The sequence below is a fragment of the Panicum hallii genome, chromosome 9 (assembly GCF_002211085.1).
Source record: "Panicum hallii strain FIL2 chromosome 9, PHallii_v3.1, whole genome shotgun sequence".
Classification (NCBI taxonomy): Eukaryota; Viridiplantae; Streptophyta; class Magnoliopsida; order Poales; family Poaceae; genus Panicum; species Panicum hallii.
Window position 1 is genome coordinate 71,238,077 of NC_038050.1, and position 23,279 is coordinate 71,261,355.

A 23,279-nucleotide genomic window follows, 5' to 3' on the forward strand; every position below is an offset into this window, starting at 1 on the left:
GCGCGGTGGCCGACTGGCCGTGGCCTTGGCCGCCGGACGACGACGACGACGCTGGCCGCGGTGGTAGTTGCCGCCGTTGATGTTGGTGATCCAGGGCAAAGCTTCGACCGGCAAGAATCTGTTTTTTTTTTTTTGGGGGGGGGGGGGGGGGCGGGGGGGGCGAGAGAAAGGCAAGTTTCCACGGAAGAGTTTGCCGTGCCTTGCAGCAACACGTAACTGCAGTGCCCTCCGGCCAAGGTCGGATGGACGATGTCAAGTCACTTCATCTCAGAATGTTCGTAGGAGTAAAATAAAGAGAACCGGGACGGAAAGTGTCAAGCAGGCAGCGCGTGTGCTGGCCGACCGAACTTGATGCAAACCGGAGGGAGGGTGGTACGTTGTACTTGGGTTTTTCAGCTGGTAATTAGGTCTGATTAGACACTATTAAAGCACCTGGTTGTTCATTCATTGGTGCTCTGGGAGTACGAGTGCTCCAGCTCCAGCTTTGGAGGTGCCAAACAGTTCGTACATTGCTAGCAACTAGTGCAATTTCTCCATTACAGGACGAAAGACCATTGACATTTGGACGCGCTTGGCAGCTTGGGTGCGCAATCTTCTACTGCACGATTGCACATGGACAACCTTAACGTACCCGGTGACACACTTTGTTTTTTTTTTCTTTCTCTCTTCTAGGAGTAAATGGCTGTATTTGGTACAAGAGAGCTGCCGAACTGTTTGCTCCAGCGACAAGGCCCAGCAAGTGTAAGGCAGCGTACAGGGCTGGTACCCGCTACCCAAGTAGGCCAACCGGGGATCAAACAAATTGGCAGCGCGAGCGGTACACGAACATTATTATGGACCATTTGCAGAAACGGGAAGATCCGTTCCGTAGAGGCTGTGACTTTTTGGTCCTGGATCTACTGTGCACGGGTCTCCTGTCCGCTTGCACTAGTGTCCCGGCACCACCAGTTGCTAGGTTTGTTTTGTTTTCAGAGAGATCAAGAACTTCAGAGTTCAGAAACCTGGTTCAAACTTGGCCGGCCTCAGCTGGTTCTTTCCGGTCAGGACTCAGGAGAGCGGCATGCTCTTACGCTGGGTCACTGGCGCTGTCAGTAGTGGCAAACAAAGAAATTTGAAATGGACGTACTGCTGTGGTAGAGGCAACTTTAAGAGCACAGTCCAAACGACGTATTCAATGGGGGCGCCAGTTTGTTACGGACCGTGTCAGCTAGGACTGTCCGTTTGCGGCGAAATCATGAGCCACTGCAACCGGCAGCACCAGCCAACAGCCGCGGTTGCGCCTGCGCATGCCACGGCGTTTTCACCGCCTGATCTCGCCGCCCGCAGGACGGCAAGGCGAGCACGGCCGGCCGGTGCCGGAGCCGCGTCGGCGTCGGCCCAGCCCACGGCGGCAACCGCCACCCCCGCCGCAGTTAACCCCGCGCCGTGAGTCCTGTGACCCCCACCTGACTGGAGCGAGGCCCACGCGCAGGGCGTTGGACCACCCGCCCCGCTCCCCGCGCCGCACGCAGCAGCAGGCTATAACGTGCGCCGCGCCCGCCGCTCTGCTCTCCTCCCCTCCCCCCGGACGCCGCGCGGGCCGGAGCGAGCGGTTGCAGGCAGGGGTCGCCTCGCGCCGGGTGCTCCCCCTTCTCGGGACAAACGGAAACCCCTCACCCCCGTCCCGCCCGTCGTCCGCCGGCCGCGGCCCCGCTCCCCCACCTTCCCGATTCCTCGTCTCGATCCCATCCGCCGCCCGCCCCGCCCCAGAGCCCACGCACCTTTCCTCCCGTTTCCCCACGCGCGCAGCGCGCTCCGCCCCGGCCGCGCTCTGCCCCCGAACCCAAAAGTCGCTTTTCGGGCGGCTCGCTAGGGTTTTTTTCTGCGTTTTCCGGGCCATGTCGTACCCGCTTGTCCCCGCCTGACTCGATTCACTCGCCTGCCGGCTGCTGCGGCGGCCTGCGATAGCCAGCTTCCGGGGTTCCATCCGACCCAATGGAGGAAGACGAGCAGGCGGCGCAGGGCCCGGAGCCGGAGCCGCCCCGGTGCGGGAGGCACCCGTCCCAGCTCCTCACCGGCATCTGCTCCTCCTGCCTCATGGAGCGCCTCTCCTCCGTGCGCGACCAGCCCGAGGCCGAGATCGTCGAGGTCGCCGCCGCGGAGCCCGCCGGGGGGTCCGGCGCCGCGGACCAGGGCAAGCTGCGGCAGACGCTCATGCTGCTCTTCCAGCTGGACGACTGCAGCGGCGTCGCGCATTCGTCACCAGCGAAGGACCCCCAGTCGTCGGCGGAGTTCCAGTTCGGCTCTAGAGGGGCGGATCGAGGGGGAGAGCAGAAGGGGCCCCGGTCGTGGCTCAGGTCCATTTTGCCGAGGAGAGGGATGCGGTGGAGGAGGAGGAATGGGGGCTCCGTGAAGGAGCCCTCGCCGCCGCCGCAGCCGCGGAGGGAGGCGGCGGATCCGAGCGCCAGCAACGGCGGCGGCGATGCGCAGGTGGAGCGGAAGCCGAGCTTCCGGCGCTCGTGCGAGTGGATGGCGTTCCGGGAACCGAGCAGGGGCTCCCTGGAGCCGCCACGCCACTCGTGGGACGGGTCGATGGTGGGCAGGGCCTTCGCGTGTTCCTTCGCCTGCTTAGAGGAGCCACCGGATGCGGCAACGAGGGCGAGGAGGAGCAATGCGGAGGAAGCAGTTGGGGAGACCCCAGCCGTGGCCGCAGAGACCAGGAATGGGGGGCACTCAGTTGATGCAGGTGGCGATGGGCGGCGTTTCAGGGGAAGGGGGTCTGGTGACACTGGGATGGAGATGTCTGTCTCTGGAGTTGGAAGACGGAGGTCCAACAGGTGGAGCAGGGTGTGGGATCGCAGCATAACAAGCCCTCTCAAGGAATTTGTGAGGAAGGGAGAGCATGTCCTTGAGCGGTCCCTGTCCGAGTCAAGGAAGGAAATCCGGAGGGGTAAAAATGCGGAAGCAGCAGACATCAGTGGTGAAATTCATTCTGGGCGCAATGGACATGTTTCGGGCAGAGCAAGCCAAGGCACGGGTCGAACTTCACAGGCTGCATCCAATGGGGATGTACAGAATTTCCGGACCGATTGGCTTAAGAATAGCAAGATTGGTAGAAGCAGAAGTGTGCATTATACATCTCCTGGGAACTTGGACAATGGCATGCTGCGGTTTTATCTGACACCCATGAGAAGCACGAGAACTGCAAACAGGGCAAGAAGGAGAAGTTCACGTTTGTTTGCAAGAGGGCTTTTTGGTTTCATATGATCAGCTGAAGTAGAATATCAGACCATGCCATGTGTTTTAGAAGATGGCAGCAGCAGAAGCAACTTTTCTTTGCAATCTACTTGGTTTCTAAGGATTGGCAACATCGTAAGTTATTCTGACATATTCTTTCCTATAGGAGATTGTTAAGTCCCAACTTAGACTCAAGATGCTTCAGTATTAGTTGCAGAATTGCTGCTCAGTTCTTTTAAGATGTTTCTTATAGAGGGAATCTGGACAAACCTGTGCAGATTAGTATCACACTGTAATTATTTACGTTGATAATAATACTTGTATTAATTTGTTCCAAGAGTTCTCAATTCTTCTGTCTTGTTCAAGGTATTTATTGTTCTAATATGTTTCTCATCCTAATCATATACATTATTGTCATTGGTTGAAAAAACTTAAGAGCTAAAGAATTTTTAACTGTTGTTAAATATGACTAGTATTTAGCCATATGAATAACCAGACACCACGGTCCACTTGCTAAAATCTACACAAATAAGGCAATAAGCTGAGCCTCTTCCTCTTTGAGTAAAATTTTCTTTCCTATATTTGGTTGTCTTTGAAATTATATGGGCCATCATTGCAATGTGGCTGGTCCATGCTGTTCATTGGTGGCCTATAAATGGCATGGCTAGGATTCTCTCATGTGGGCTGTCATCTCCTATCATCATTCTCAAAGAAAAATTTCATAGATGGGTCATTGTACTGGGCATAAAGCTTCCATCTGGACTCTGGCTGGAGTCTCAATCCAATCCAGCATATTTTCATGCTGAACTGGACAAAGGCCCCATTTGGATCCAAGTGCTAATAGGTGAAAGTACTAAACTTTAGCACAAGCTCATCCAAACGGGAGTGCTAATAGGGTGGGCTAAACTTTAGCCAAGACTCAAAAACTTTAGCGTGTGCATGAGTGCTAATATATGCTTAAGTTTGGCACTCAGCTTTAGCTCATCCAAACAGGCCCTAAGTAATGGATCAAGGATCAACCGCGCCTAAATGTCCCTTGTTAGTTGTTTTATTTATATTTTTTGAAACGTGATGATTGTTTTAGATTACAGATCTGTGCTTCATCATCCAATTGTTTGTGTTATTCATCTCTACCCACCTTACATATTATGTGGTAAATTTCTACGGTGTAAACATGAATTATGAACTACATAAATTTAATTAGCCCTCAAGACTACGTTGTTCAGCATTTCAGCTAATGCATTCAGAAGGTTGTCATTTCTTTGAGTGGGTTGGGGCCTTATTGGCATGGTCAGTTAAGTATTGATTACCTTCAAAGTCCTATTTCTCTAATTTTACAACGTGTGTCACTAACTGATCAGGTAATATATGATAATGCGGGACAATTAACTTTCAATTGAGTTTCTGCAACTACTCTGTCCTTGAAACTTTTGCAGGTTGCAGAGAATTCACATTCCTTGAATGGAATGTTGCTCTCTCGCATATTCAGCCCCTTCAGTCTCCTACTCGGCGTGGATGCTGCGGAAGCATCCTCTTATCCACATAAACATACTATGCGGTCTCCAACTGACATTTCTGCTCCATCGGCATGCTTCCTGGTTTGAAAATTACTTGGAGAAATCGTGCTGCTGTATGGACATTTGGCGTACTATTTCTCTGCAGCGCCTGCATGCTACCTTGCTGTCAGGCAAACAATTCTTGAATAAAGTCAGAACAAAACCAGAGGATCCAATCATTCCCAGAGTAGTCCAACTACATGGGCAAGAATGAAGCAATGTGGACCATGGACACAGAGGAAGATTTCATTAGCATTGTGTGCAATCTTCGAAGAAATAACTTACAAGGGAATCAAATGCAATCGTGAGCAACAGCTACATGCTTTCTAAATAAGCCTGGGAGACTACCGGTTGCTTTCCAACTTGGCTGGAGAGTCTACCACAGCATACATACTCCAAATGACATTAAGAGATGCTGATGGCCTAGCCTGCCATTCTAAATTCCCATTCTGTAAGGCATCAGAGTCAAAAGCACTCTGGTGCTTGTATTGAAATACAAATGGATACTCAGATTTGAACTATATCTCTCAATGTCTTTCCAGAGTTGGTAATGTGGTATGTGTCACATCAGAGGTGGTGAGCTACAATTCTTTGTGTATATGTGGGATTGCTATAGCGATGTATAAGTTTGGCTCTGTTATTTCTTTCTCCATCAACCTGAACTTTGTTTGCCTAATTGCCTGTGTAATTTCTTCCTCTGTAATCCTGAACTTTGGTGCAATTTGGCATTGATATTTAAGTTCTCTTTATGAAATATTGGATTTTTCTCTACCAATATCTAGTTTTTATTTATATATTTGAGTAAATATGGATCTTACGATGCTGCATAATCCATACTTCCGGTGGTGTTTCAGTTTTGCCCATATTTTGTACATGGTCAAAATGCGCAATTTAATGAGAGTGTCATGTAGTTGAATTTACCAAAATATCATGGAAACAATGCGAATCACATTTGTTTTTTAAATGCAAGTCTCAGCTCTCATGTTTTTCCTTATGATGCAAAATTTATTTTAAATTAAAGTTGTACCTCTATAGTATAATCAAGCTGTTATGATGCAGGCCATTAATATCAATAGTAGAGATATTTCTATTTCTTTCGCTGATTAACATGGTAATTTACAGGTCCTAGAACAAACATAATATCTTCATTTAGCACTCTGGTATTAAAATAATTAACACATAACTTTTTCCTATGTCAACTCTAGATATTACTTTTGTAATAATTTAATTTACCATAACTTTGTGTAATAATATCTTCTTACTCTCCATATACATCAAATTCTCAATTGCAGACTCGTGAATCTTTCAAAATCAGAATTACATCGCATGCGTGCCATGATCACGCTATGTTTTTCACTGATATTCTTCTATCTTCTTCTTATGTTGCGACACCTTATGAGCTGGCGACTTGACTACTAATAGGGAAAATATTGTTCCTAGCTTTCAAATTAGCGATATCTCTAGGTCAACTCTAGATTTAATTTGGTATAAAGAAGCATACTAATTTAAATGAATATGAAAGGTAAGATATTTCTTTTCCTAAAATGAGGAAGAGAAAGATATTCCTTTTCCTAAAATGAGGAAGAGAAAGGGTCCGATTAGACAATTAGGACTTGATAATGTTGTAGTCTGCTATACGTAAATCGACGTTATAGATAACTTTTTTAGATAATTTTTATTTTATTTTAAATTTATATATTTATTAGTCGTATTCAGTATAAACTTTTTAGATTAGTCCGTACAGTTAAATCATCATAAAATATATATTATTTATTTATTTATTAAAATGGTAATTTTTAAACTTTCTCGTGAGCATGATGTGTTCTTTTAACTCTACGTTACTCTTTTCGTTTCAAATTGTATATCTTTTTTGGCAAATCTAGACATATAGGTGCATAAAAAAATTTATATATCTAGATTTATCAATACGATCTATATTTTGAAACGGAGTGAGTGTACTGAGATAATAAATTGTTTAAGTATAACCAGATTCTTTTCCTGATCGGGATCCTTCCTTCCCGGTTAGTTGTTCCTTTCCTCTGTCCCCCTCTCCCCTGTCCGGCGGTGCCGGTCGCAATAAAAATAAAATCAATAATACAGAGAGAAGAGAGAGAGAGGGAGGGAGAGAGAGAGAGGGAGGAGACAGCAACACCGGCTGCTTAATCTCTTCTTTTCCTCGGCTTATCTCCAAGGGCGCATCTCCAGAAGCGGAAGGGAGGAACGGAGCAGCGAATTCTTGTTTTCGCGCAAGATGTCTTCCCCAAGCAAGCGCCGGGAGATGGACCTCATGAAGCTGTGAGGACCCTGGGGGCGTTTCAGTGATTTCCCTTTGGGATTTCGATGGGGATTTCCTTGATCTGTGTTTCTGTTGCCTGTTGATGCCTGCAGGATGATGAGCGACTACAAGGTGGAGATGGTGAACGATGGGATGCAGGAGTTCTTTGTTGAATTCCGTGGGCCTAACGAAAGTACGGATTTTGACGCAGGAGGCCGATTTGATTCCGTTTCTTGCGCCGATGATTCTGTAGCTTCTGAGTTCTGATCTAGATAGACTGACTGAAGAACGAGTTTTCAGGAAGTTCAGAGTTTTTGTTGATCATTGTGGCCTTTAGCTTCCATTGATGTAGCTTGAGAACAGATATAATCAGATCTCCAATTTAACCTGTTGCTGAGCTGCTTTTGCTTTCTGTGTTGTCATCAGTATCTGAATGATGTACTTGAAGCTTCAGTCTTGTTAGTACTGATTTATGATGACCAGCTGCCTCTTTCTGAAGGATGCTTTGCTGAATTTAATAGGCATTTATCAAGGAGGCGTGTGGAAGGTTAGAGTAGAACTGCCAGATGCATATCCATACAAATCCCCGTCAATTGGTTTCATCAATAAGATATATCACCCAAATGTTGATGAAATGTGAGTACCTCTGAACTCAATGAGTTGTTACTTTGTCTATTCAAACCATGATAACAATTTAGTTTCTAACCACTTCTGGATGGATGCAAACTGTAGGTCTGGTTCAGTCTGTTTGGATGTCATCAACCAAACATGGAGCCCAATGTTTGGTAATAATTGATCTTTCCTTTTCATTACCTGTGTAGACATCCAGTTAGTTTTTTTTTCCCTGTTGCATTATCTTTACAACTGGAGCTCCAGGTGCTTTGTACTTTAAATCTATCAGTGATATTTTGCAGATCTTGTTAATGTATTTGAGGTCTTCCTCCCACAACTTCTACTATATCCGAATCCTTCTGATCCATTGAATGGAGATGCTGCTGCATTGATGATGCGTGATCGGCCTGCTTATGAACAAAAAGTGAAAGGTAACCAGATTAAGTATTGTCTGTTTATTGGTACCTTTATTGCAACCTTCTTGTAGGTTACATTAGATATTTAACAATGTCACTGACAGTTGAGATGCGGGCGTACTGGATTTCCTTTGCAGTTTGCAACAGTAGAATGCGTCAATCCATCTCCTTCAAAACATGGCAGTCTTGTAATTCTGACTAATGAATTTGATCTTGCACAATACATTAGTTTAGTGAACAACTCATCATAATCAATAAATACATGTTCGAGAATACTTCCACACAGGTTTTAAGTTTCTTACCAAAAGCCTTCGAAGAATATTGATTTATTATAGGTGGTCAATTAGTCCACCACAGATAAGTAAATTCACCAGTTAGGTTATAATACATATTCTTGACTAGAGCAGTATTAGGGAAATTGCTTAGGTTTTAAGCTCGGCATGTTGTTTGAGTGGGTTTTGGATCTGTAAGCCAATAAAATCGTTTAGTTGCCAATATGAGAAAATCCCGTGTCAGGATGGGGGATGGCACAGAATGGGCTCTGTCTTGTTGATGAGGTCATGAGAGCAATGCTAACAGGTAGGTTTATTGGTTGCAATGTGGATATCCTCCATATCCTCAAAAAATCCTGAAAAACTTGTACTATGTGAATACATCTTCAAAAGCAATTCTGTGTTAGGGATTGTTCCATTTACCCACCAACACGTACCATGTGTTTTGCTGCTAAGACTTTAATTTACCCGCCAACACGTCCCTCACTGAATTATTAATTTACCATGATGCTATGGAGCTGTTCCTCTGCTAGTTGAACCGTACTAAATTCCTCAGTACTTGAGAGCTGAGTTTCGCTTGGACATTGTTCCTGCAGAGTACTGCGAAAAATACGCCAAACCAGAGGATGCTGGGGTAGTCCCAGAGGACAAGTCCAGTGACGAAGAGCTGAGTGAGGAAGAAGATGACTCCGGTGACGAGGAGATACTGGGGAAACCAGATCCGTAGACAAGTTGGAACCTGTTCCTCTGGCTAATCAGCACACGATGTTTATTGCAGCAACTGCAATGAAACAGTCTCTGAACCCTTCCCGTGCAGCCTGAATGTCGTGTAAATAAACTGCAGTGTCATGTTCCTTAATGTTATTTCCACCCTGAAATTGACCGATTCGATGTCCAGCAGCACTGCTTTGCCCCAAGTATCATGATTTGTAGATTTCTGAATTCTGAATTAGGATTGGCCGATAATTGTGCGTAATTGTTCACAAGCAAATTCCCCAATAATTCAGATGATGTTGGCGTACACATTCTCAGTCGTTGCATAGCTATTTCACGGTCTTTCAGACATTAACTGACGATGCAATCATAAATCATTGGCTAGCTCTGGTGGTATGGATGCAAATTCGAAGAATTTAATTATCTTATGGATTAGCAATGAGACCAGGACTAAAGATTTTATATAAGCAAAAAAATCCTCATGGCTTCCAGAGTTCCATGCAACTCGGAGATGGAATCAAGCCACATGGAGCACGCAGCACATTTGACTTGATCAAGCTGTTCACGTCGTCTGCGATGGTGGTTTTGGTTTGCCACGCTTGAGCCGTTGGCCGCCCAAACCAAACCGTCTCGTCAGTCCTCGGTCCTCACATGGCGAGAGTGGCGTGGCCAGGCGCACTCGCCGCCGCCTTCCTCCTGTGCGCGGCCGCGGAGGTGGCGCTGGGGGCGAAGCGGGTGCCCATCCCGGACGACCTGCGCGACGTGGTGGACGACGAGGAGGACGACGAATGGCGCAGCTGGGGCGCGAGCCACTCGCGGGGCCCGGGCCGCGGCGACAGCCCGCCGCCGGACCTGTCGCGGATGGATCCGCCCGCCCTCCAGGCCGAGCTCCTCCGCGGCCAAACCGGGCCCTCGTTCGGCTTCGTCAAGCTCCGCCCCGGCACCCCTCGCTCTCGGGTGCGGATCCCTCGATCGCCGCCACGGCCGCTTGCTCGTTGCCTCGTTTGACCATGGCATTAAAATTCTGTGTTGTTTTTTCAGGAGGATGTGGTGGGAATCGCGACGAGGTGGAGCAATGTGCTGCGAACCGGATCAGTGGAGGCCAAATTCGTAGCAGTTGATTTCGGTACGCTCATGTTCACCATGGAGAGAGGGCGAGACATTCTCGAGGTTGGTGCGTCCTTCCTTTGGATTGGTCATTCTCTTGCTCTGTACAATGACAGTAAAATAGGGGCAGAATACTGTTTTTTTTTTTGGGTCCAGAATAATGGTTCTCTTGATTTGACCATTTCACCTGACGGATTAGTCGATCAGATTAGATGTTGAGAGAAAAGCGAGAAACTTATTTCAACACTCTCATTCACGTTGAGGCCTTGAGACTCCTGTAGAGGCATGGTGATGTCAACTCGAAGTGCACTGCAATTAGCTTTACCTGAAACTGTGTTAGCTATTTATCGGACTCTGAGTCGTACAGCATTTGGACAGTTCATCCAAAAGTTAAAAATGCTTGATCACGCTACCTACCACAGATTATGAGCTGGATAAGTTCTTCATGCTAATATATGCATAGTCCATGGCCTAAAAATTTTATACGGAAATGAAAGTTCGCAAGAGGTCTACTCATGTCTAGTTATCTCATGGTTGAATGACTCTACTGTAATTACATCCAAACTATACTTTATTTTAGCATGCATTCATTTGAGTTTATAGGTCAGTGGTAGATAGTGTACGCTGTCATTGCTGTGTGAGAATGGGGAGCACACATGATTGGTTCAGGTAGAGGGAATTGTGATTGTCAGGGCGGTTTCCCTGAGCTGAGGACACTTGTCTAGCATTCTACCATTTTCAGAGGCTCAGAGCACAGCATGTGAAGAAATTGAGGGCTCCTACAACCGAGAAACATGCATGTTTCCCGGTCCAATTTACAGTTAAGCTTTATCTTTCCTTTCCAATTGCTGATTTTTCAAAAAGAAATTGTTTCTTTTTTGTTTCAGCTGAAGGAGTTTATCTTGAGCCAGGCCGAGGCGTACGAGTTTAAGATTGGTGATAAAGTTTTCCGCAGACCTGGAGACCCGCCCCTGGACCAAGTTCTTGAAAAGCTTCAGAAAGAGAAGAATCATAAATCACAAGAGGAACTTTAGATCCATTCACCAATCTGTTCTGCATGTGCTGTTCGTTCGTTCATTGTCTAGTATAGCAGTTTTACACTGTTACCTTTTTATTACAATTTGACAAGATTACAAGTATCCCTCTTTGCAAATGCCATGTGTACCTTTTGGAATCTGGAGTACGGTAAGCACCGTGTGTCTTCCCCACGTTCTAAACGCAACTATAATGCACGTGTCGCCCGTTGTTCATCACTGATCAGAGTGTTTAGTGTCGCCAGCCGCTGCCCGATGTTGGCCGTTGCAGCTTGTCGGTTCATTTGCTGCTGCCTGGTGCAGGTGCAGCCTTGCCGTTTGAAGCCAGAACTCCTGTGTACTAGAAAGTTAAGAGCGTACTGGCGTGATCAGCGACCAACAGCGACGTCGTCTTTGCCCGTCACCGAAGCCTACTGGTCGCGTAGAGACCGCTGGCCAACAGCGACGGCCGCCATGGCACCATCACCGATTCACCTCTCTGTCTGTCCGACGCGGTGTCTCTACCCCGGCCGCCCTGGGCTGAGCCGGCCACGAGGTGGCTTCAGATACCTGCAACCTGTTTGCCTGAACAACCGGCATCATCACAAGGGCTTTGGATGGCAAGCTAGCTAGATCCTCGGCAGAGTTAATCCGGGGATCAGAAAGATACGGGCGCCCGATTAGTGGCACGTATCTAATCGGCCTGCATTGTGGGCCACACGCCCCTGCGCTGCGCCGGACGCAACGGGCATGCCGCGGCGCCGGTGGCGTTCGCGGCTGGCGAAACGCTCAGGCAGGGCAGACGCAACGCAACCCGCGCCCGGATTTCCCGGCCCATCTAGCCAGCGCTCCCAGCACCACCCCCACGCACGTCGCGGTCGCGCCCATGGCTCGCCACGCGCACGCACGCAGGCAAGCGAAACGGGCGCCCACCTGCCGCGGTGATCCGTCGGCGGCCGATCCAACGGCCCGCGCGTGGCGTTCTAGTACGTGCGCGTGTCGTCTGGTCTCGCGTAGACGGCCGGGGCGCGGCGTGGCGGCTGTTTTTCCCCCTCCCGTTGAGTGCTCGCCAACCTCTTGTGCTTCCTTCCAAGCTTCCGCCTAATCAGAGGGAGAGGGAGGTCGGGCTAGCTCGCGGTGCCAAGCTGGAGGTAGAAAATGAAGGAGACTTGTCTTCGCGCCCACGCACGACTTCCAAGATATCTTCGGTGGAGCCGGCCGGCCGGCCGGCCGGACCTTATATAAAAGTTCCGCCGCGCCCCCCTGGCTCATCCCGTCACTTCGACCGGAAGAAACACGATAGCAGCTGCTCCCTCCGCGGCTCCAGCAAAAGGTCGACCGAGCTAGAAGAAACTAGACGCCCGTCGCGCCTGCCCGCAACCTTTCAGAAGGCCGAGGTACTGACTGATCGGATCGATCGGATTCGTCTCGCCGGCCGCCGCGGCAGCTTGCGCCGATCTACCAGATGGGCGTCGCGTTCCGGTGCTTCGGTGGGGGCGTAGCAGCCCACGACCCCAAGCCGCCATTGATGACGCCGTCGTCGAGCTTCGACTTCCGGGAGGAGTACACCAGCGCGTTCCGGACCGAGTCCTACAACGACTTCTGGGCGCGCGTCCTGGACATCACCCTCGCGCACGGCGCCGGGCTGGTGCCGCGCCCCGGCGGCGGCACCGGCGGCACGGCGTCCAAGCGCCTCCCCTCCTACCGCCTCTTCGCCGAGCACCTCCTCGAGCCGGACCAGCGCGCCGTCCGCACGGCCCTCGCCTCCGCCGGCAAGGGCCGCCTCCAACCCGGCGCGCACGACCTCCTCGCCACCTACTACAACGAGACGGCCAACGCCTCCTTCCTGTGCAGCCACCTGCTCAGGGACATCGAGCAGGTCCGTCTCCGCTACCGCCCGCTCAAGAACACGCTCCGCAAGCTCGCCCGCGACGTCGGGGTGTCCAACCTCGCCGACGTCTCCGCCGCCCTCGGCCAGCCTTTCACCGCGCTCGCCGTGTCGCAGGGCAAGCTCCGCCAGGCGCAGCTCAGCTCCGCCGAACTCCTCAGGAGCCTCGACTCGAGCAGGAAGAAGACGCGCCTCCGGATCAAGACCCTCGCCCGCCTCAGGCGAGTCCTCTCGGTCTCGTTCGTCTCAGCCGCGGTCGTCGTGGCCGTCGTCGGCGCGTGCATCGGCGTGCACGTCCTGGCCGCGTTCGCGGCCTTCCCGATGATGCCGTCGGCGTGGCTGGGCCTCTTCTCCGGCCGGACGGAGCGGCGAGCTCTGGTGCAGCTGGAGGCCGCGGCCAAGGGCACGTACATACTCAACAGGGACATGGATACCATAAGCCGGCTCGTGGCGCGGGTGCGCGACGAGGGGGAGCACATGCTCGCGCTGCTGCAGCTGTGCGTGGACAACCGCGCGGCGGCCGGCGAGAAGGGAAGGTTGGTGCAGGAGGTGTTGAAGCAGCTCTGCAAGAACGAGGAGAACTTTGCGCAGCAGCTGGACGAGCTGGAGGAGCACCTCTTCCTGTGCTTCATGACCATCAACAAGGCCAGGAGCATGGTGATGAAGTTCATAGCTGCTGCGGAGCAAGGTTCCGGTTGCCACGAGAAAGAATAAAATTGTGCTTGTAGAACATACTTTAGCCTGCACATACTAGCTTCTATTTTTCTGTACAGAAAAAAGAGGAAAAAAAGATAGGCTAAAAGATTTCTCAACACAGGCCTTTGTGCTTTTGTTTGAATTTTCCTACCAATAAACATTATATTGAGCGTTTGAAATAATAGCCTGATCGAGGGCTTAAATACCCAGCATATACAACGATTTCAGTATAGTGAAGCTGAAACAATAGCCACTCAAACAATTTTTCTGTAGTTACGAATACATTATTAAAGTGCAACCACTAGGGTCTTATCCATTCAGTACCCTGCATATGCTGAATACAAAAGCCTGATTTAGGGTTTTACTACCTGCATATGCTGAATTCCAGTATTGTGAAACTGAAACAATAGCCACTCTAAGAAATTTTCAAGAGCTCAGAATACAAACTCCGCGGTGCAATCACAGGAACTTTGTTCATTCACTACTATGTGTTTATGCCTCTACAGAACATATGACACGACGCAAATGCCCCATATTTCCACTTGATCGACTAAAAAAACAAGCCGCTTACACAAGTACATAACAACAGAATGGTGAACAGAAGGAAATGTAGACAAAACTTTTGCCAAAACTTGTAAGCTTTGCATTTCAATCTACACTTCTTATATCACATAATAAATGGTAATCAAGCAGGTTTATGTTATAAATGAATTTTCACCCAATATAGTAGAGAGTCAAATCAAACAGGAAAAATTCTCCCTTCAGGAATCTTTCTCTCCACTTGGCTAATCTTTGAGGGCGGCCAAATGATGTGGGTCACCCTCCCCTCAACTAGACCTAAGGGAATCTGAAAAACAGCAGAAACAACAACATAAGTACCGATGCAGTATAATTTATAATAACAAATTATATTGGTTTCTCATAATCATTTTTATAACTAGTCCTGAACTATAGATAGGTCATTCACTTTTGTTGCTCATCAAAATAGCCAACAAACTGTGCCCAATTTAATCTTTCTTGCCAACCCTATACCTATTTGATTAGTTCTTTTATGCCATTTCAGATAGGTGGTCCAACTACAAATGAAGCAAACCATGTGTCTATCTAAACAAGCACGCTGCAGAGCTCGTTAGTAGCAGCTTTATGACACAAAAATTCCATACTTGGCAATCAATACAACAATTCTTTCAGATCGCAGATTAAACCAAGTTGTTGCCCGTTTTATGCTCATGTAAGATTGCAATAGAGCTATATAAACAGAAAGACAGTTCTGAAAGTTGTTAAGCCTTTACTGTCCTCACCAAGTATAAAGTGTGTGACTCTGACCTCAGGTGCATTAATGTGCTTGCCTTTTGTGAACTTCTGATATAGGTTGTCTTGACTGTCACCCTTTTCTTTTCTTTTTTGTTTTGTTTTCATTTTTTCGGTTTCTGTTTTTTTTTTGTATCTAGCTTTGTGCAGATTGGTCCATAGTCCTCAGTGTTTGTTCCATAGGAGTTCGATTTTCAGGGAAAAAAAATACAACCAGGAATAAGAGATAATTTACCATTTTGCAATAATCTTAGTTTTATAGTTTGCTATTAACCATGTATATTGAATGTTGTAACATATAATACCATATAGCATTATTCAAAGAGATACCAGCAGGGACAAGCATTAATGTGATTATGGATATTCTAGTAATGTTTGGTTATCTGCTGCCCTCTATCACCTAATGGTTAATCGCATTTCCTGCCCAGACAATTCATACGCATACTCTAGGCACCCAGTCTCCATTTAAAATGGTGGGGAAGTATCTCAGAACTTGATCACTGAAGAAGAACTCCTACAAGTTTCAAATTCTATAACAAGTTAAGCCCTGATTCTTTGTACAAGTACCAGTGCTGGGCGACTTGCTACGACCTCCCTAGTTTTCAGATCCACACGTATCAACAATACTGTCCCCAAGATTGAAATATGGAAAAAAATCCAACCATGAAACAAAAAGTACCCTAACCCATCAATATTTGATACTAAACAAGAGCACTGGATGTGTTAATAATTTTCATTCAACCAACTTTTACATTGTTAACACTGGCGGAACTACATATAGGCCCCACTAGCCAATTGCAAAATCCATTAACTAGCTACTAATTGATTCTTAGAAATTAAAAAATGGGCACATTAACCAACATATTCGTACTAATGGCCCCCTCTTGATTTGTGTTCTAGCTCCGCCACTGATTATTAACATAGACAAGGGTACAGATCAGTTGGAGAAGAAGCAACTTACTGGTCCGAATGCTCTAGAATCCCAACTACGAGCAGCGTTATCACCTTCAACCCAGCAATGCCCTTCTGGGATCTTAGTAACCTTAGGGGACCCAGGGAGCTGTACCCACTCACCAGGAAGCGCGATCAATCTCTTCACAAACAACTCCTTATGATTGCTAGGGCACCTGCAGACCACACAAGGAACGGTCAGGCTTGACTAAGTTAGCAGCATCAATCTTTTTGCGGAATTGCCCTCATCCTTACTTGAACAAAATGATATCACCGTGTGAGAACTTGTACTTCTCAAGGCATCTTCTTTCTGCTAAAATGAAATCACCTGGTTCCAACACCCTGGTCAGCACAAACGGGAAGACGAACTACTTGAATAGGGAAGAACGACCCAACTGTCCATGCCAGCTTGATATGTACAAATTGAAATCACAATACCCTGTAAGACACTGCTGGCCGCTGTGAACGTAGGGTGCATCGATTCACCGATCACCGAGACGAAAGTCACATAACGATCAGAAATGGTGATGCCAAGTAAAACTGCCATTACATTCTTCTTGGCAATTGACCAGAGATGGCTGTAGGTTCCCATATCCAAGTGTCCAACTATCCAGTCATAAGGATAGTAACAGTAAGTGATAATACAATCAACTGGGCAGCAAAGACAACGAACGGTGCATACAAGAACTACGTGGAAGCAGAAATTCCTCCGACGGATTCAACTTCGAGGGATGTGGAGTCAATCAAGACTTACCCAGAAATGGTGGTACAGTCGTACGGATGGGTTCCCACAGATCAAGCGGGGTTACGAGCAGACTAAGCTCCGAAGAGGCGCCCAAGAAGAACGATGAGATGTTGTCGGCGGCGGCGGCGGCGGCGCGCGCGCAGGGGCCGGGTTTGGGTTGGGCGCGCCTGTTCGGTCGGAGGACGGTGCGCGCCCTAGTCGGTAAAAGAGATAGAGGATGCGTCCGATCGCGCATCAACGGTGTAATTAAAAGCACGTTCATCAACGGACGGAGCCGGGGCGAGCCGAGCAGGTAGGGTCTAGTTCAAGCAACCCAAGTGTTCACCATTAGGTCGGCTCCGACCCGCAGCCCGCCCGGCCCAGAGACAGCGCCCCTGCCACCGTCGGTGGCGGCGACCAGTCCCCGGGAGCCAAAGCGCCACCGCCCCGCCCCGCCCCTGCCGTGCCGCGCCCCGGCCCTCCTCCGACCTCTCTCCGGTGAAGACCGCCCCCCCCCCCTCCTCCCGCGGCTGCCGTCGCTGCCGTCCCGGGTGCTTCCTCGGCGAGGAGCGCGCCGCGCCGTCCTGCCCCCCGGGGGACCTCTCCTCCGCCCCCGTGTCCTCTCCCGACATCCTTCCGCGGATCCCCTATCCCACCCCATCCCGTCCCGGTAAGCGCCTCTTCTATAGACCGCACCCTGCGTCTGTGCTCTTAGTTTAATCTGCTCGACGGAATCTGGATTCGCACGGGCATCTGGAGTAGGGTTTTTGCGTTTCGGATTACGTAGTTTTTGGTTCCTCACTGGTCCGTCACGCTTTTACTCACAGCTTAGGTTATGGCCCTGGATTTTTATTAGGGTTTTGTGTTTTGGTAGAATGTGTTGCTAGTGGGTTAATGCGGAACAGATGATTGTTCTGTAGCGGTGGGTGGCAGGCTAGAGAATGCTGTGAAATGTCACAACGGATTTGAGTGTGTGACCTCTGTCCTGTGCTTTAGTACGGGATATTTGAGGCTATAGGTTTTTTGCTATGGGTATTGGAAGGATTGTGGAATTTAGTTCCAGGATATGTGAGGTTATGGTGTCAATTATTACTCATTGTTGTGTTTCTTCATCTTCATTGCCCCTCAATTGTCTTCTATTCTGGTGCACGAGTTTGTTGTTTTTACCCCCAACGCCACTTTTAGGTTGTTATCTTATGTTACACTTTATTCATACATTACTTCTGACTCATTATAGTTAGGGTTCCCTTATAGTTATAGGAGTATAGAAGGTGTTTAGAGTTTGTTTTTGCAGTTGAGGAGTTCCATTGTACTATTGGAATTTATATGCTTATGCTAATTATTAATGCTAAATGTTTAGCAAATTTGGATTTGAGACTTCCATTCAATTGAAGACCTTGTTCTGCAGTTCCATCATAACAATTTCACCTGTCGAATACTGATTTCCTTATGCTATCGTATACCTCGATATTGATATTGCTTATGATTTGTTTGTGTATAGGAATCTCAACAGTCTAGCCAAGTTTTCTCATCTGAGTTTTATTATTGGGAAAATTAACAGTTTCCTGACTGTATGCGATAGAAACTACCATGGATGGGTCTGAGTCTAGTAGAGGTCGCAGCAACCAGGAGGTTGAGGACAATGTTAATTCTAGGAGCAGCTGGAAGGAGGAACATGAAAATCAGGATGATGCAGATGGCAGAAAGTATTCTGACAGATCCAGAAAACATGGATATGAATATGAAGTTGGGCATCAGGATGATGATAGAATGGCTACACCTTCAAATGATAGGAATGAATCAAGGAGGAACTCAGATAGAAGCTCAGGCCTGGCCCGCAGTGCTGACGAAGATGTCTATAATGTGAGAAAGGACTCACGATCACCCAAAGTTCCAAGGAGAAGCCCTGATGATTCCAAGGATAGGGACTATGATAGAAGGAGGGGAAGAGAGGATAATAATGATTGGGAACCTTCAAGAAGATTTAGCCCTGATGCTTCTGCTAGGAGTTCAGAGAGGAGAGAGGGCAGCAGGGAGAAGCAAGGGCAACGGGACCAAGAGGAAAAGGCTTCAGTCAGGAGGGCAGATGAGGTTTATGCGGATGAAAGTGGTGGTTCTCTTAGGGTTGACACAAGAGAAGCCCATAGAGATGATAAATCAGACAGAGGGAGGGACAGAAATTGGAATGAGAAAGCCCGAGACCTTGAAGGGTCCAAGGATTATGGGAGGAACAGTCAGTTGCGAGATCCTCAGGAGGCAAATGATGCTGAATGGAGGAATGCACAGGAAAGGCTAGATGGTGGGAGTTTCCATGGCCGAGGTGGGTACCGGAGAGATTCTAGGGGTAGGTCTGAAAGTGTTAGAGGTCCCTCAACCTATGGGAATCGCTATGACAATTCTGATTCCATAGAGATTCGGCCTAATAGTAGTCTTAATTTTGGAAGAGAGGGCTCTGTTTCTGGGAGAAGGTTTGAAGTGGGAGCAAATCGGGATTCAGTACCAGGAGGAACTGATGATAAATCCACTGATAATCCTGAATTAGAACCAAGTGGTAGCACCAACATGGTTTCTTCATTTCCTCAACAAGGTCCAAAAGGTGATAGACCATCCAGAGGAGGAAGGGGGAGACCAAATGGAAGGGATTCTCAAAGAATTGGAGTTCCAATGCCAATGATGCCTCCTCCATTTGGTCCTCTCGGCCTGCCACCAGGACCAATGCAGCATATGGGACCAAATATTCCCCATTCCCCAGGTCCTCCTCTTCTACCTGGTGTCTTCATGCCGCCATTTCCAGGACCTCTTGTGTGGCCTGGAGCACGAGGTGTTGATGTGAATATGCTTTCTGTTCCTCCCAACCTTCCCATTCCTCCTCCAGTTGCTGCTGAACATAGGTTTACACCAAATGTGGGAGCTGGTTCTGGTCATAATATTCACTTGAATCAAATGGACACTGGATTAGGTGCTCCAACAGATGTATCAGGATTGGGTTTCAATCATATGGGCCCACAAAGCCGTGACATGCTCCATGATAAACCAGGATGGACACCACATAGGAACGGTGGACCAAACAGAAAAGCTCCTTCAAGGGGCGAGCAAAATGATTACTCACAGAACTTTGTGGACACTGGCATGCGGCCTCAGAATTTTATTAGAGAACTGGATCTTACAAGCGTAGCGGAGGACTATCCAAAGTTGAGAGAACTCATACAAAGGAAAGATGAAATTGTTGCTAACTCAGCTTCACCGCCAATGTATTACAAGTGTGACCTGCGTGAACATGTTCTTTCTCCAGAATTTTTTGGTACCAAATTCGATGTTATTCTTGTGGATCCTCCATGGGAGGAGTATGCACATCGTGCGCCAGGAATCACAGATCACATAGAATATTGGAATGCTGAGGAGATTATGAATTTGAAGATTGAGGTTATTCCTGTTTCTTTCTTTCAACCTTTCTCTTTTTGGAGTTCATTTATGCTGCAGAAATAACATGTCAAAGTGTATTTTTGGATCAACAGGCTATTGCAGATACACCCTCGTTTGTGTTCCTTTGGGTTGGTGATGGTGTAGGCCTTGAGCAAGGTCGTCAATGTCTAAAGAAGGTACCATAGCCTGCTAGTTTTGTACTTCAACTAGCTGGTTGACCGTGTGTTGCATCATATTTCCATGAAAAAGTAGTTAGAGTTATAGGCTCTAACTATTCGATTACATATAAAATTAACTAATTAAGCCACAAAGGAACCACATAGGTATAAAGGGGAAGGCCCTCTATGCATTATCTAACACATACATAGGTATACCGTATACACAAATCATTGCACTGAAGATCCTTATGTAGAACCAACCACAACCATCACTAACTGTACTTTTTATAGAAGTAAAGATACTTGCACAATTATTCTTTGTGTAATGACATCCATTTTGGGGCGGGATCTTGAAATCAGTTTACAGTAGGGTGACCTGGCTGCTCTGCTAAACTTTAGCCATGATGTGCTACAATCATGCATTTTGCCCTCTTAGGGAAGGCATAGCAATATAAACAATGTCTATTGCTTTCATTTCATCTAGATATGTCTTCAAACTTGCAGCTATTGATGAAATGCTGCAATAACTAATAAGATGAGCCTGAAAGACTTTTCTATTTTCAGTGGGGATTCCGTAGGTGTGAGGATGTTTGCTGGGTGAAAACCAACAAGAAAAACGCAACTCCAAGTCTGCGGCATGACTCTCATACATTGTTGCAGCATTCAAAGGTAGTGTCGCTAGTATGATATACTAATGTATAGTTGTGCTGCCATGTTTATATTCTCTTCTCCCTGTATGTCTCTGGCTATCTTATGAAGTATCTACTCTTTCCATGTGCAGGAGCATTGCTTGATGGGCATAAAAGGAACAGTGCGTCGTAGCACGGATGGTCATGTCATCCATGCAAATATTGACACAGATATAATTATAGCTGAAGAACCAACTGATGGTATTATTTCTTAGGTTTTATAATCTCTATTCCTATCTTTTGTATATGCTTGATATATACTATTTGCCTTAGACCAAGGGCTATCATTTTCAATGATTGGGTGAATAAACTCAGTAGACTTATTTTCTCCAAAATTTTCCTTTCTTTTTTCATCCTGTTTAAAATGGAGTTTTCTGTTTTTGTTGCTGCTATGGTATGAATATTCCGGTTTAGTCCACCAAAATGCAGTACTGTTTTCTAAATTTGGCTTGGTTGTCAAAAACATATTTGTCTTTTTTTTTAGGAATTTGGGTTTTACAAATTATCTGAAGCAAATTGTTCACTTTGTTGATACCATTTCCTCTGACATGCCTAGTTGTTCATAGTATGCTTGATGTCTTTTGATCTACAGTAATCATAATTGTGATTTCAAAAAATGAAACTAGATCATATATTATTGACTATCCTCAACACCTGTAGAAAGTATAACACTATAACAGTAGGTCTGCTTCTCTTGTTGCAATAAAATCAAATGCTAGATTGTGAATTATTCTTTTCATTCTTAGATGGTTGCTCTTGATGTGCTTTCTCTGTAGGTTCAACAAAAAAGCCCGAGGACATGTATAGGATCATTGAGCATTTTGCTCTTGGAAGGCGTCGACTTGAACTCTTTGGTGAGGATCATAATATCCGTCCAGGCTGGCTTACTCTTGGGAAAAATCTATCTTACTCCAACTTCAACAAAGAGGTTGGTAGCTTGACATACAACATCATGTGTATACACACACGCATGCCCTTCTATGCCACGATTTCTGCAGATCTTCTTTTTACATCGTTTCTGTTATGATTTCTCTCACACAGGCATATATTAAGAATTTTGCGGACAAGGATGGGAAAGTATGGCAAGGAGGCGGCGGTCGAAACCCTCCACCGGAGGCTCCTCACCTTGTTGTGACAACTCCAGAGATCGAAAGCCTCAGGCCCAAGTCACCACCGGCAAAGAACTAATAGCTGCGGTCAATTTTACAATGCTGGCTGCATTTTTGAAACTGTAGCTTTAACTTTGTTGAAGGTCCAGCTCTGGCCTTGTTGCTGGGAGGATGCAGCCAGTATATTTGTTCTTGCTGCATGCCAAGGCCCTCAGAATCGTAAGATTGATGCTAAATCCGGATGCTTCTATTGTCTTGTATTTTCTTTTTGTCAAATCGTGCAAGAAACAGAAACTGTCTATACCATACCAGTCTTGCAAATCGTTTCTGGAACCCTGCCTACCTGATTGATAAGATGTTGGAACCATGGATAACTATCCATGGTTTTTTTATACGTTATAGTATATTTGGAAGGACTTCTCTCGAGACATGCACATGTGCACTCTCAGACAGGCACCGATTTGACAAACCTGGATGATGACGAGAGTTTTCAGACTAAACAACTTAGCAAGGCGCTACCCTCTAATTGACTAGCTTTACGTTACAGCACATGGGCAACGACAGCACTAGCTGCCTTGTCCTTTTTATCGGCCGCAACGAAGTGAATTCCAACCGGGTGACGCACGAGCCGTGCGACTCGTTTTCGAAGCCAAATCGGATCGTCCCGTCTCGCCGCCGAATGAATGATTGCGCGCATCGGCGAGCTTCGCTAGAAGAACAGGCATCAGGGACACGATATTTCGTCTGATCTGTAGCCGAAACTTTTTGGAAAAAAAAAGGTTTACGCGTTGTCCCTGCCGATGGAATCTTGCAGGGGATGGAGATTTCGCCGCGTGATTCGGGGGGCCACGACGCGCGCTCCCATTGCGGGCCTCCATCCACGCGATCAGCTCCGTTTTGGCCTGGTCCCATGCTAAATGATTCGCCCAGTCTTCCAGGTGATCAGGTGAACTGAAGCCACTGCTGCTGCTTGTTTGGAGTACGGCGCATTGCGTTTGATGAGCTTATCGACTTCAATGTATTTGTCTGGAATTATAGTTTGTATTTTTAAAAAAAAAAGAAAAAGGAGAAAATAAACGTAGGTATGGTCTGGGTCAATCATTCCCTGTGCGAACAGCAACAGCGTCTCTCCTCTCTCATGTCGCTGTT

At 47.2% G+C, this 23,279-nt stretch overlaps 6 protein-coding genes across 7 annotated transcripts; 5 read left to right on the top strand and 1 right to left on the bottom strand.

Moving 5' to 3' along the window:
* The first annotated feature begins 1,500 nt into the window (after positions 1-1,500).
* LOC112876105 lies at positions 1,501-5,522 on the top strand. Its single transcript, XM_025940147.1, has 2 exons — positions 1,501-3,351; positions 4,653-5,522. The coding sequence occupies exon 1, from the start codon at positions 1,975-1,977 to the stop codon at positions 3,244-3,246; it is 1,272 nt and encodes a 423-aa protein (XP_025795932.1). The 5' UTR covers positions 1,501-1,974; the 3' UTR covers positions 3,247-3,351; positions 4,653-5,522.
* A 1,294-nt stretch (positions 5,523-6,816) lies between these two features.
* LOC112877662 (ubiquitin-conjugating enzyme E2 4-like) lies at positions 6,817-9,264 on the top strand. Its single transcript, XM_025942014.1, has 6 exons — positions 6,817-7,067; positions 7,161-7,240; positions 7,569-7,683; positions 7,780-7,832; positions 7,962-8,090; positions 8,944-9,264. Exons 1-6 carry the CDS (start codon positions 7,024-7,026, stop codon positions 9,072-9,074), a joined length of 552 nt encoding a protein of 183 aa, XP_025797799.1. The 5' UTR covers positions 6,817-7,023; the 3' UTR covers positions 9,075-9,264.
* Positions 9,265-9,431: 167 nt separating this feature from the next.
* On the top strand, positions 9,432-11,321 carry LOC112877661. The gene is made up of 3 exons (XM_025942013.1): positions 9,432-10,018; positions 10,103-10,231; positions 11,056-11,321. The coding sequence occupies exons 1-3, from the start codon at positions 9,713-9,715 to the stop codon at positions 11,200-11,202; spliced, it is 582 nt and encodes a 193-aa protein (XP_025797798.1). The 5' UTR covers positions 9,432-9,712; the 3' UTR covers positions 11,203-11,321.
* Positions 11,322-12,312: 991 nt separating this feature from the next.
* LOC112877402 (UPF0496 protein 3-like) lies at positions 12,313-13,907 on the top strand. 2 transcript variants are annotated; one of them, XM_025941701.1, is made up of 2 exons: positions 12,313-13,060; positions 13,187-13,907. In XM_025941701.1, exons 1-2 carry the CDS (start codon positions 12,647-12,649, stop codon positions 13,781-13,783), a joined length of 1,011 nt encoding a protein of 336 aa, XP_025797486.1. In that variant the 5' UTR covers positions 12,313-12,646; the 3' UTR covers positions 13,784-13,907. The 2 variants fall into 2 exon arrangements, with proteins under 2 accessions (XP_025797486.1, XP_025797485.1); XM_025941700.1 differs by having other exon boundaries at positions 12,313-13,907.
* A 449-nt stretch (positions 13,908-14,356) lies between these two features.
* LOC112874418 (mitochondrial inner membrane protease subunit 2-like) lies at positions 14,357-17,002 on the bottom strand. Its single transcript, XM_025937731.1, has 5 exons — positions 16,782-17,002; positions 16,466-16,633; positions 16,283-16,355; positions 16,038-16,203; positions 14,357-14,612 (listed from the first exon to the last, which is right to left on the bottom strand). The coding sequence occupies exons 2-5, from the start codon at positions 16,617-16,619 to the stop codon at positions 14,505-14,507; spliced, it is 501 nt and encodes a 166-aa protein (XP_025793516.1). The 5' UTR covers positions 16,620-16,633; positions 16,782-17,002; the 3' UTR covers positions 14,357-14,504.
* Positions 17,003-17,068: 66 nt separating this feature from the next.
* Positions 17,069-22,463, top strand: LOC112874417 (methyltransferase-like protein 1). The gene is made up of 7 exons (XM_025937729.1): positions 17,069-17,421; positions 18,253-20,174; positions 20,267-20,350; positions 20,897-21,001; positions 21,114-21,222; positions 21,798-21,949; positions 22,063-22,463. Exons 2-7 carry the CDS (start codon positions 18,342-18,344, stop codon positions 22,207-22,209), a joined length of 2,430 nt encoding a protein of 809 aa, XP_025793514.1. The 5' UTR covers positions 17,069-17,421; positions 18,253-18,341; the 3' UTR covers positions 22,210-22,463.
* The last annotated feature ends 816 nt before the right edge of the window (positions 22,464-23,279 follow it).